We start from the raw sequence: 12130 nt of genomic DNA, 5'->3' as shown, positions 1-12130 counted from the left end.
GGGATTTAAAAACTCAAAATACATAAGTTATATAGAAAGAATTGACATGAATGTATTCGGAAAGCACGAAAATGCGATCTTATACAATAGATCTACACCATTAATCTACAACAAACTATACATGTTCACCTTCCATTCAAATACAATGATGTGTGACCATGATTTCGTTAGCAATCGTCCATTTTCTATCTCCAGTAATAACCCTAGCTCAAGAGTGTGAGAGAGGAGTAGTGAGTGAAAGATATTCCGAAAAGAGATGAAAGACTCTCGAATTCTCCTGACCAATTTTAATAAAAGCAAACCTTCAATCACAAAATGTAAATAATGTGTCATCTAATTGAATGTTACTTTATCTTTAATTTAAAATTACTCAATCACATAATGATATATTATTTGTATATCTAATTTTATATATATTTATGTTACTTTTGGGTGTAAATATGATATAGTAGGACAAATATTATCTCTTATGGTTTAAGTCTAAAATAATAGAATTTAAACCTATGACGAAGATAAACAAGTATTGAAGAAAAGCAATTGTAATGTTTAATATGTGGAAGAGTCGAGGACCACGAGCAACCTTTTTGATGCCACGAAATGAATAAATGGATGCTTTAAATGTAGCCCAACTTGCATTTGCATGTTATCCTTTAATGTTTCTTGGATCTTGTGACGTGTCGATTTCAATTGGATCAGTCTGCGTCAGCCTGCCTGCTGCTCTTTCCATCTATTTATCTTCTATCCTTTTCATCTTAGAAGAATTGCAGATTCCAATTCAGGCTTGACTCACTCGCTTTTTCCCTCCTTCACCCTTTGGATTCTACCATCCCTTCAAGTTCCCTCTTATCAGAACAACTACTGATTCTTTGCGAGCTTTCATGCAGTGTTTTGATGCAGAAGCCACAAGTTTTGACGTGCATTTTTGTAGTTGCAGTAGCTAGGTCGGCCTGTGCATGTGAATGAGAGAGAGACCAATTCTCTATTCTTTTGGCTCGTGCTGCGAACAGAAAGCTATTAATTGCTAAACCTGATGCTGATGAGTTGTGAAGTCGCTAAATGCCTCCTCTTTATTTTATCATATTCATTTGTAAACTTCAATTATTGGAGAAACGAGAAACTGAAGCTTTCGTTCCCTTGCAACTGGTTAAATGAGAAGCTAGTACGAACGATCACTTGAATGAATTTCAATTTTTAATTTCAAGTATTTGTAGTTATTATACAATTGTATTCAATAATTTAATTGGCTGTTTTGAAACAGCTGTTGTCTGTTGATCAATTTCTCAAGATTACATGATATATGTCATGGCTCAAGCTTAATTAGTGCAGCAGAGACTTGAATAGACACGATTGATGGGTGTGTGCTTAAGTGTGAGGGTGCGTGGTTGTTGGTTTTGTGGGTTAGTTGTTGCTTGTTGGGGGTGCTTTAGCCGTTGGACAATGTAGCCGAAGGGTGTATTGAAGGAGGACTAAGCCATCCTTACACAAATTGTTCAGAAGCTGAAACCACTCTCCTGATAAGTCCCTGATAAGTTTAAAGTACAACAAAACTAATAAACCTACGTTTTATAATGTGGATATATAAAATGTTAATCCTTGAGAAGACAACATCAAGGATATTGCATAGGTAAGTCAAAGATTTTAGTGCACGCATATGTCTCACAACACAGCTATGTAGCGTGGAAAATAAAAAATTTGTACAAATATTTGACCATAACTCATTGAAATTGGCCCTCATAAGTAAATTAAAACAATATATAATCAGGATATTGCCAGTACTAGTGGATATCCCTTTGTCTACACTTCAAAGAGTAGCCCCTGCTTACGCTCGAGCAAAGCTTTTTACATTCGATCTTAGAAATTATGCAGCATTTATATGAGCTAGCTAGCTGTTTTCAAGTTTTTTGTTTAGAGAAATATAAATCAAACTCCTAAGCATGTACTAATATAATCACATTACTAATAATTTGATTCAAAGAATCATAGTTCTTCCATATATATATGGTTTGATAGAAAAAGCTAAACCTTAGAGAATTTTCATTTTTTATTTTTCACGTTTGTAAAGATGATACGAAAGATGTAGAAAATTTAAAATTAAATTTAATTAAACCAAGTAGGTTAGTTTCCAATGCATTAACTGATCAACTACACCCTATAACACAGAATATATGGTATCTATTATTTCCCATAACAAAAGTCTATACAATTTAGCATATTTTATGTGACTTGGATAGAAAATTGAGCTTATCACTTCACTGGAGAGTGCTTGCATATTTAGCCATTTGTCACTACGAAATTACTTAGTCTATCTCCTGAGACCAATTTTGCAACAATGCAGTATTCATACTGATAGTACACACTTTTACAAAAGGCACTCAAGAGTTCAATCATACATGGAATTCATATAGTATATATAACAACTCAAAACCTGAGAAAATTGCTTAGAAATTAATTAAAGAAGAAAAAGTACCTACATAATTATCTTGTATATTGGAAACACACTGGTGCAAGGCCATCTTCTCCCCGTTCATCGTTCTTTAATATGTGTCCATGCAGCAGGACGAGATGGTCAAATTGAGACAAAATAAGACACAAGACTATTAATCTTGCGTTGATATATGTGTTTTAGAAAACTGTTACCATACAATATAAACCATGTCCACAAACTTTGAAATTGTATTAATTCACCATCAAGCCATGCCAAGGCTGAAGCAAATCATGCATGTGATGAGATCATTGAGTTTAGCTGCTAGGTGTCTTCCTTATCTGCATTGCTCTCGAGATTAGTGTGTGGATGAGAAAGGCCGGGATTTATATTCAATGGAAAAGGCTTCACTTGTGATGAGGTGATTGTTTGAGAATTGGGTAGAATATGGTGTGAATTTGAGCTCAACAGTTGGAAATGATTGATTTGTCTGGACTCATTATTCTCAGATGAAGTTGAAACATAAGGGGAATATGTTGGGAAAAGTGATGGCATTCCTGTGGGTGGGCAGAAATATAAGTGAGACCCCGATGGAAAAGCATTGCTGTAGAGGGAATTTTCTGTTTGGGGCAGAAATTCATGGCTTCCAAATTGAGATAAAGACAAATTTGATGAAGGCTCCCAATGGTAGTAGGAGTTCATTGGCATGGCATTGTTCAACATACCAGGTGAGGAAGAGTGAGGAAAAAACTTCTGAGCTGAAGCTTGTCCAATGTAATTGCTGCTTCCATCTTGATTATTCTTTTGTTCATTTGTTTTAATCCACTTTCCTCTCTCAAAAAAACTCTCTCTTTCAATCTCCTTACCTTTTTCCCTCATTAACGAAGAACCCACTTCCCAGTATTTGGATTTTGCCAAGATGTTTTGATCATCCCCATCACCCACATCAACACCATTGATTTTTATCCCTTCCTTGCTGGACAGTAAAGGATAAAATGTAGAATTTACATCAAAGAAAGGAGAAATAGAAGATTGAGGAGTTGATTCATGAGATGGTATCATCTGCTGATGGAATTGGTGACCGAATCCGGGCGGAATCAGAAGCGGGGGGAGCTCATCGATGTCCTTTTTGGTGACATCAAGCAACCAATCGATCACCTTGCTGGGCTGACTAAGGCCAAGCCTGTCTTGAAGATCATATAACTGGATTGCAGTGGGCACTGAAAGCCGAATTCGCCTGTCTCTCAATCCCCTTATGGTGCAAACTTTGCTGTGCCTATCTTTTCCTCCATATGAACGAGAAACTCGCACAATTCTTGGATTTCTGAATCCTGACCATTGCCTTGAACTAGATGGCCCTCTAGAGAATTTGCCTTCATTGGTGTCACCCTCTTGCTTTGTTTGATAAACTTTTTCTCTTGAACTTGATATCATCTTACTTCTCTCATCATCCAGGAATCAACTGAACCAATTACAATTCAATCATATATATAATTAGGTACTCATGCTACACAAATCAAGAACTTTTTATACAATAAACATGAGCAGAGATTTAACATCGATGATATTAAATAAAAATAGAAGAAAGAGAATTGAAGTAATTGAAACAAGGATTAGAAAACTGTTTTTCCCTTTGAAAAGCTTGTTGTGTTTTCCTTTTTCAGAAGAGATCAGAGAGAAGAGATAGAAGGTAATCTACTCCATAATTGCTATACAAAATTCAAGAAATCGAAGATAAAATAACTTTGCCGGCGAAATGAGAAACTCGTAGACTCATGATAGAAATGGCTAACATACTTATCTTCTCCCTTTCCTATTGCAGTAATTAGACAGGTGAATAACTTACATGAAGCAGAAAAATTCAGGCCTGGCTTGCTGTAGCTGATAATAATTTAGTCTTTATTGTCCAGTAGGGCAAAAAGGAGGATAAGGGTAGTTGGAGTCAGGTCACAGCGCCATGGAAGTAGTGTTTAATGATATGCTCTTCAAAAATTACTTTATAAAAAAAAGTGCATATATGGTTTATATTAATGAAATTTTGTAGCAGAAACTAAGCATTTAAGTAAGAAAATTAAGAAATCATAATTTTTGGAAAAGAAAGATGCTGGAATTTAACCATGGCATGTTGGTTTGGGGTGGAAAAAGAAAAAGGTGTGGCAAATGGACAACCATGTGCCATCTTCATAAACTGACACACCCATGAGTTCAATTAGCTGGTAATAATTCAAACTACATATTAATAATTCACAAGTTCAAAAGTTGATTTTTCAAAAACCCACAAGAGAATATTAGTTCTCCGAGGATCGTACATTTACTAGGGAAAAAAGAAGCAAAGATTTTGTCAACTGAGCAATATGACGTAATAAAATCAAAGCCCTAATTTTTTTGTTTAATAGTTCAATGAGAAAAGGAAGATAGACTTAGATTATACAGGATTATATTCAAACTAACAAATCAGTCAAATGGTAGAGGATTTGATTAGAGAAAGACAATGAAAGATTAGATAAGTTTATGCGTGGCTTTTAAAGTTTTGTGGTGTGTGGAAGAAGAGTTTCCATCAGCAGTAGGAGTAGATGACAGATATGGGTAATAGAGAAGGGACCAATTTTTAGCTTTCTTTAAAGCATCTACACTCGGTGGAATGGGAAACATGGACCACGCAATGTAATGTATGGCAACGGCAATGAGATTTTTTGAGGCACAGGCAGGTCAAGTAAGACAATTTATATTAACTTCAATATATTGATGACTTAATTTTCTGCTGGTTTGGTAATTCAGAAACCCTATGAATTGTGTTCTTTTGGCTTAATGGATATCAATTAAGCTGCATGTTTCTGAGTTTTTCATGAATAAACTACAGTTCACAAAAATGGTGTATAAACTATCTTGGAAATTCTGCAGCAAGAGAACAAGAGAGAAACCCTAGACAGGTGAACTGTTTGTCCACCAAAAAGAAACAGTACTCCTTTCTAAATGAAGAATAAATGGGAATTATCATGATGATTTCATCGCCGGCTTTACTGAAAGAATATGGTCTACAACAACTACTGTTTAAATGATTTCTTCAGATAAATTGGTGGATTCTTAGTTCTGATTTTATTTTGGGTTGGGGAAGATCATCGTGTAGTGACTGTAAACAAACTCTTATGATGAAAATTTAAGACAAGGATCTACATCTGAATTCTGATGTAGGTTTTTGATTATTTATCAAATAAGAAAGAATCTTATGAAAATTGATAAGTTTTTGTGCTTGTGTATTAATGATTATGGTTGTGTGTGAGAAAGAGCCTAGAGTTCTGCAAAAACTTTTTTCTAGAGTAGTTACTTTACAGTCTATAAAATGGGAATCTTCATCTTCACCAAAATAATTGCAGTTACAGTAAACTGTAGTACCAGTCAAAAGCTGAGCCTTACTTTACATCTCTATCATATGGAGAACCCAAACCCAAACCCTAAATAATTTAGTGAACCCTAGCTGTAAACCCTAAAACTTCAAGCTTAATTTGAAGGAGTACAATAAAACAGCAATTCTATTAGAGAAACTAACATCTGAATCAAGAGTATTAAACTTTATCTTATTCTTCTTCAAAAACAAGAATACCCTTTTCAATTATAGTTAATTTATTAAAAACATGGTCCAAAAAGAGGAGGGGAATCAAAAGAAAAGAAGAAACCCCAAGTACAATCTTTTATAAAAAGAATTAAAGATCAATAATTTCTCCTTAAAATAGAAAAGGGATTACATAGAATGTTCTAACAGAACAGTGTGAAGGCTTCACTGGTTTAGCATCTTTAGATTTATATAGATATTTCTGAGTTATTGGGTATTAGTTCTATCTTTTTTACTTATTCTGAATAAAGCGGAAAAATTGGTGGGCATAACACAGTTTCTGTTCTGTTCTGTTCTGAACAATTTCCTTTAAGTTACCATCATAAATGGAAAAAAAAATAAACGGTCCCCAGATCCAAGACACCATTGCTTCTTGTTCAGAGTGCCATTAATCTTTTCACTGCAAGTTCAACCATCGTTCTCCAATATGAAAGGGAAAAAAACATCAGCATCATTTTTTCTTTTCTTCTAAGTTTGTCTCACATATAGCGTTTTTTTTCTTCTTTTTTCTGAAATAAAAAATTACCAAATACATAGAAGAATCAAATAAAAGTACAGTTGAGGATCGAATTCAAGTGCTCAATAAAAAAAATCCCAGTTGCAGAATATAATCACCAGAATTTTCACCCTTCTCTTGATGTGTTTGTTTAAGAAAATTAAGCTTGAAATATTTTTTAATTATAATTGTAACTTGCTGCATATATTTACTGTATTGTCAGTCTTGTGATCACTGATATGCATATTATCAAAAAGAACAAACACTGTTAAATCTAAAGCGGGCAGAAAATAATTTTAAGTCTTCAGAGTTTTTGTTTCTTTATTGTATACCACAAGATAAGATTTCGATGGTCCATATGTACAAGATAAGATTAAATACAAGTAATCAGGCCAGAATCAGTTATGTAATTAAGCAAGTATTTTATAAAAAAGGTCTAATTATTAAAAAAAAAATGGGGCTAGGAAACTAAACTCTATTGATGTTTAATTTCTTTATCTATTTTTCCAGCTGATTAAAGTTGGGGCGTTGAAATTATTTCAATCCTTATCAATTTGGCTGCCATAAGCAACATTTAATTACACATACGAAATTGAAAAATAAAATGTGTAGGGTACCTAACCATTTACTAACGGGGTAATTTAGAGCAGAAAAATCTATGCAAACATTTATGATGAAGCTGACCAAACCCTAGAATGCTATGGTTAATGGTGAAACTAACTAAATGCTATAGTTAATGCATGTATAGGCTCGATTGAATTTGATATTGAAGAATGAAAAAATATATATAATTATATGAGAATCGAATAGAGGGGTGAAGTGGGAAGACTATCACTGAAAAGATTGTTGCTTGCTGAGTTAGGGTTTATAAGAATTGAAAGAAAATTGCCCTGAAATTGTATTTCAATCAGCTAAAAAGTCAACAGTGATTGCAAGTTTATATGGGAATACAAAGCCATATTGACAATCCTTGTTACTAACAATATGAGCCGTTGAACACCATTCTCGTAAATTCTTTAATCTCCTTCTTTTATATTCTTAACCTGTCTTAATCCGAATTAAACAAGGCTGAAGTGACCTTAGAACTCAAAACTTCTTCAATTGAATAGTCTGCTGCAAACCAACTAAACCAGTCTTGCAAGTTCATTCTTCAATATCACCATCAAAGATCTGAGATCAGATGTGTCATCATGATGACATCGATGCTAAATTTGTAGTATCTAGAGAGAGAGAGAGAGAAAGGCATCTCTTAATTCCATGTATTTGAATAAATATTCCGATTGTCTATTCAGTATTGGGAAGAGAATAATAAAGGGGATAGATACTGTTAATAATAATCGGCATAAATAGTATAAATGATGAAGGAATCATATGCATATATACGTATAGATATCAAAATCTGAAATCGACGGAAGGAAGGAGTAGTGGGAGTGGGAGTGGGAGTGAGAGTTAGAGTGTGTTACATCTCTTTCTATAATTTATGAAATGAAGGGTCATTTTCTGTGGTGCTGGATGCAGTGATTACTCATCTCATCTCTCTTTTAAGGGAAGTGAAAGTGACGACTGCGCCAAACCCTAGAAAGAAAGAAGGAAAGATAGAAAAAAGAAAAAGTAGTGGTGACGAATGCGTGCTGTGTCAAATTCAATAATACAAAAAGAGCTGCAGACTAATTAATGTGAAAAACTCCACCATCTTTGTATTCTCTTTCTGTACCCTCTGATCAAATCTTTAAGAACAGAAGAAGCATCCAGTACTATCCCTTAGAGAGTAACACCTCAAAGAGTTATGCATTTTTAACCAAATTAATATATAATCAAATGTTGCTTGAAAAGTCGGAACATAAATAAATATCTTAAATTATATATTTGTATTAGTTAATTTAATTAGTTAGTGGCATCTCATTAAAATTTTGTGTTAATTAATAGATATTTTCGAAGAATATATATATGATAATTAATTAAAATTGCTATTTTTAAGGGATGGATACAAAAATAACTAGCAACTCAAGGGATATCCTTTAGCCGATAGGTTTGATGAAAGTACACCATATAAAAAATTGATTTTCGCTTCTAGTAAGACCATATGCACATAATTCGTACATAAAAAAAATTATATAGATTGATGTAATAATGATGTGACAATGTGTTTTCATCTGTCATGTGTCAATACTGTCATATATCATCATTAAATAACTGTTATGTCAGTTTGTGTAATTTTTTTATACATATAACATTACTCTTTTATTTATTCTTGCTCATTTCCAAAAATTCATCACAATCACCATCATGACCAAGTGGATCTTGAAGATTTGAAGTGATTTTTGGTGCCTAAAATGGTAAAAAGGATTAATACAAGAAGTTTCTTGCATACATTGTACAAATTTAATGAAAATCATATGTTAATAGATATGTATTTGTATGAGTTTTGTCAAATTTTTAGGGTTGATAGTGTGTTTTTGATGAAATTGATTGTTATGCTATTGAGTTACATATAAATGGGATAGTCATTGAAGAGGGTAAGAATCAAATGTAAGGCAAGCTAGACAAAAGTGTCAAATTTTTTTACTAGTTTTTATATGAAGCTCTCATAAGTGCCCTTTTGCAATAGCCTTCATGATTTCACATTTTAGGTTCTTAAACTATAGGTCATACAATAATAGTTTTTCGATCCATTTCATAGATCATAGAGTAATGACACAATCATACTAAACTCTTTACCACATACCATACAATATATGACTTTCTACTCAAATCCCCAATCATATATCACATAACAATGACATTTTCACCTATAACTCAAGTCATAAATCACACAACATATGACTCATTCATTCATAATTCTTGCCACAAATAATATGTCATGTGACATTTTTACGTATAACTCAATCCATATATTACACAATATATGACTTTGATATCCATACTTCATGTCTTATGCCCATACTCCTTAAGAATGTTATTCAATCTTAGCTTATAACTTATTACGTTATGTACTTTTCTTTGGATTGTTAGAATATGTGTTCCTATCCTTAGAATAATCGTGCATTCTTATTCTTATAAAACGAGTGTCTTTTTTACTGGAATAACTATTCACTTTTTTACTTTTTAACACTCATTTGTACTTACTATTAAAATGATTATCTAGATTAACTTATTTGATAGCAGAACAACCATTCATGAACTTGGAATGATTGTTCCGTCGGGTTTGGATTTCCAATTCTGCATTTTTGATAAATCTCTATGTCCTAAGGTAAAAATTGTGAATCTCTAAAGTACTAGGTCATGAATACAAATTTACAATCATCCATTCACACCAACTTAGCATGCTATAACACATCACATTATGACATACTAAAATTTCAAACCTATATATACCACCAGTCTCCATATATCAACTATATTTCACAAATACCAAATATGCCATCAATAACCATATATCAACTACATTTCTCTTAATTTAAGTTTAAACAACGGTATTTGTGAATTAGACCCATCTATTATACAATAGCATGCCATTTCCATATTTAGTTCATAAACTGAAGCATGTTTATTTTTTCACTGCTTACCTCTCTTTCAAAGATAGCAAATTTTGAGCTTTATTCCTTAATCACTGGCCTAGAATGATTGAATCGACCCTCAAAATCTCTCCTCTCATTAGACATTGAAATTTGATTCAAATAATAAAAAAAATATATTTTTATGAACAATTGTCTGAAATGAACATTCTAATTTTAGGATCGGGCATTATAAACAATTATCTCATTTAAATTATGCGTCCCTCTCTTCTGGGAGCATGCCTATTCAATAAATTTTGAAATGGGCATTCCTTTTATTGAAAGGGGTATTTCATCGAGAAAATTACTCTTAACTCCTTAATGGATTGTTTATTACTCACAAATAATGTTCATATTATGGAACAAACATTCATTCCGGGAAAACACGTGAAATGATCATAATGCCCTTGAGACATACACGTGAGTGTTATATAGAGATTGAAACAAAACAATATATATTTACTCCACATACATATATATAGTTTATTGATTAAATCAATAGATGAAATTACAATTATTAATCTGACAGTTCATGTCATTGAGTTATATTCGTATTATATCAATTTGAGTTTCAAGTTAAAAACCATCAATCCTATTTCATTTTATATTAAAATTATGTTAAAAGCTCACAATCCTAATTTGACCCAAACTATATTAAAGTTGACTTGACACAGCTTAAATTGACCCAAACCATGTAATGGGTTATGTCATGTAAAAACACAACCTATCTTACACGAAACAATATAATTTGTTACAAAAGAATATAGTTTATTATAAAACAACATGTTTTGACATAAAATGACACGTTTTGTCTAAACTACATGACTATATTGCAACCTAATTGTCTACATATTTTGTCATGCTCATAAAGATCTTAAGTAAAGGAATCATAGCTCAATTGATTAACACAAATGAACAACAAAATTATACAAACATATAAATATATCACTAAGAATTAAGAACCACTTTAATTAAATATCACATTGCCTAAAACATATTTAAGTATCAATATGCATGCATATTTAGAAGTTCATTAATTATAAAAAATGTTACAAGTTCAAATGATCAGTAGTATTAAGAATATGCTAAGGAACTTACAAACATAGAAACACAAATAAATTAGTTTTTTTTTTTAATATTCAAGTCAATTCAGATTGATTTCATGACAGTCTAAATATGACTCGATTCAATTTAGGATTGACTTAAACACAACCTAAATCAATTTTGTGTCAAAAACTTTAATCTTTTTTTTTTTTTTTCTAATACGGGTTTTGTGAAAATTGCCCAACTCCAAATTTATAATCTGGTCCCATTAAGATCTTCCAAAATTGGTGATCAGAAGACCTGAAAATTGGATAAAAGGAGAGGGTTCTGAATTCACTACTGAGCCTCTGCACCTCCCGACGCTTTGTCTATCACCACAGACAAATGTTCCTTTAATTCAATCTGCCTACCAGGAAGAAAAATTAGCCATATTCATTATTTTCTGGAAACTTTTGCTGAAGCATTCATTATTATTAATTTCTTGTGAATTATATATATCCCACTTAAGATATGATTTGAATTTGACTCAAATGAAGCATATATAAATAAAGATTTTTTTAATTATATTTAAAGAGAAAATGCTCCCAGAAAATTGAAATTATGTGATACATAATCATAAAAAATTAACTCTAATTCTTTTCCCTTTAAGTATTTTTGGATTTACAATTTTGACAATAATTATGGACAATAAGGGACCCTAAAACATTCTTTTGTAACTTTAACAAAACCATCTAGTCAATTGAAGTAATTAGTAGTAAGTAGGGCTGGATTCAAAGCAAATTTGTTTGAAGTCTATATAAGTTTTATTTGAACGAATCTGAACTTAAGCATAACATATACAAACTCGAGCCCAAATCCAAGTTAAAATATATTTAAAAACTGATCACAAGTCTGAGCCTAAGCTAAAATATATATATTTTTTTAAATGATGTCACATAAGCCACAAGGGAACTAAATTTAAGCGAGTGAGTTCGGTGAGTCTGAGTTAAGTTTAGCTTATTTAC

General features: G+C 32.2%; 1 protein-coding gene across 1 annotated transcript; it reads right to left on the bottom strand.

Moving 5' to 3' along the window:
- Window positions 1–2310: 2310 nt before the first annotated feature.
- Window positions 2311–4647, bottom strand: LOC123211182 (transcription factor TCP5-like). Its single transcript, XM_044629735.1, has 2 exons — window positions 4269–4647; window positions 2311–3884 (listed from the first exon to the last, which is right to left on the bottom strand). Exon 2 carries the CDS (start codon window positions 3854–3856, stop codon window positions 2747–2749), a length of 1110 nt encoding a protein of 369 aa, XP_044485670.1. The 5' UTR covers window positions 3857–3884; window positions 4269–4647; the 3' UTR covers window positions 2311–2746.
- Between the last annotated feature and the right edge of the window lie 7483 nt (window positions 4648–12130).

This window comes from Mangifera indica, chromosome 3, assembly GCF_011075055.1.
Source record: "Mangifera indica cultivar Alphonso chromosome 3, CATAS_Mindica_2.1, whole genome shotgun sequence".
Classification (NCBI taxonomy): domain Eukaryota; kingdom Viridiplantae; phylum Streptophyta; class Magnoliopsida; order Sapindales; family Anacardiaceae; genus Mangifera; species Mangifera indica.
The sequence above is the reverse complement of the archived record's forward strand: the minus strand, read 5'-3'. Positions and strand labels throughout refer to the sequence as shown.

Coding starts and splice junctions, on each gene's coding strand:
- LOC123211182 (XM_044629735.1), bottom strand. CDS start 3,856: ATGATATCAAGTTCAAGAGAAAAAGTTTATCAAACAAAGCAAGAGGGT.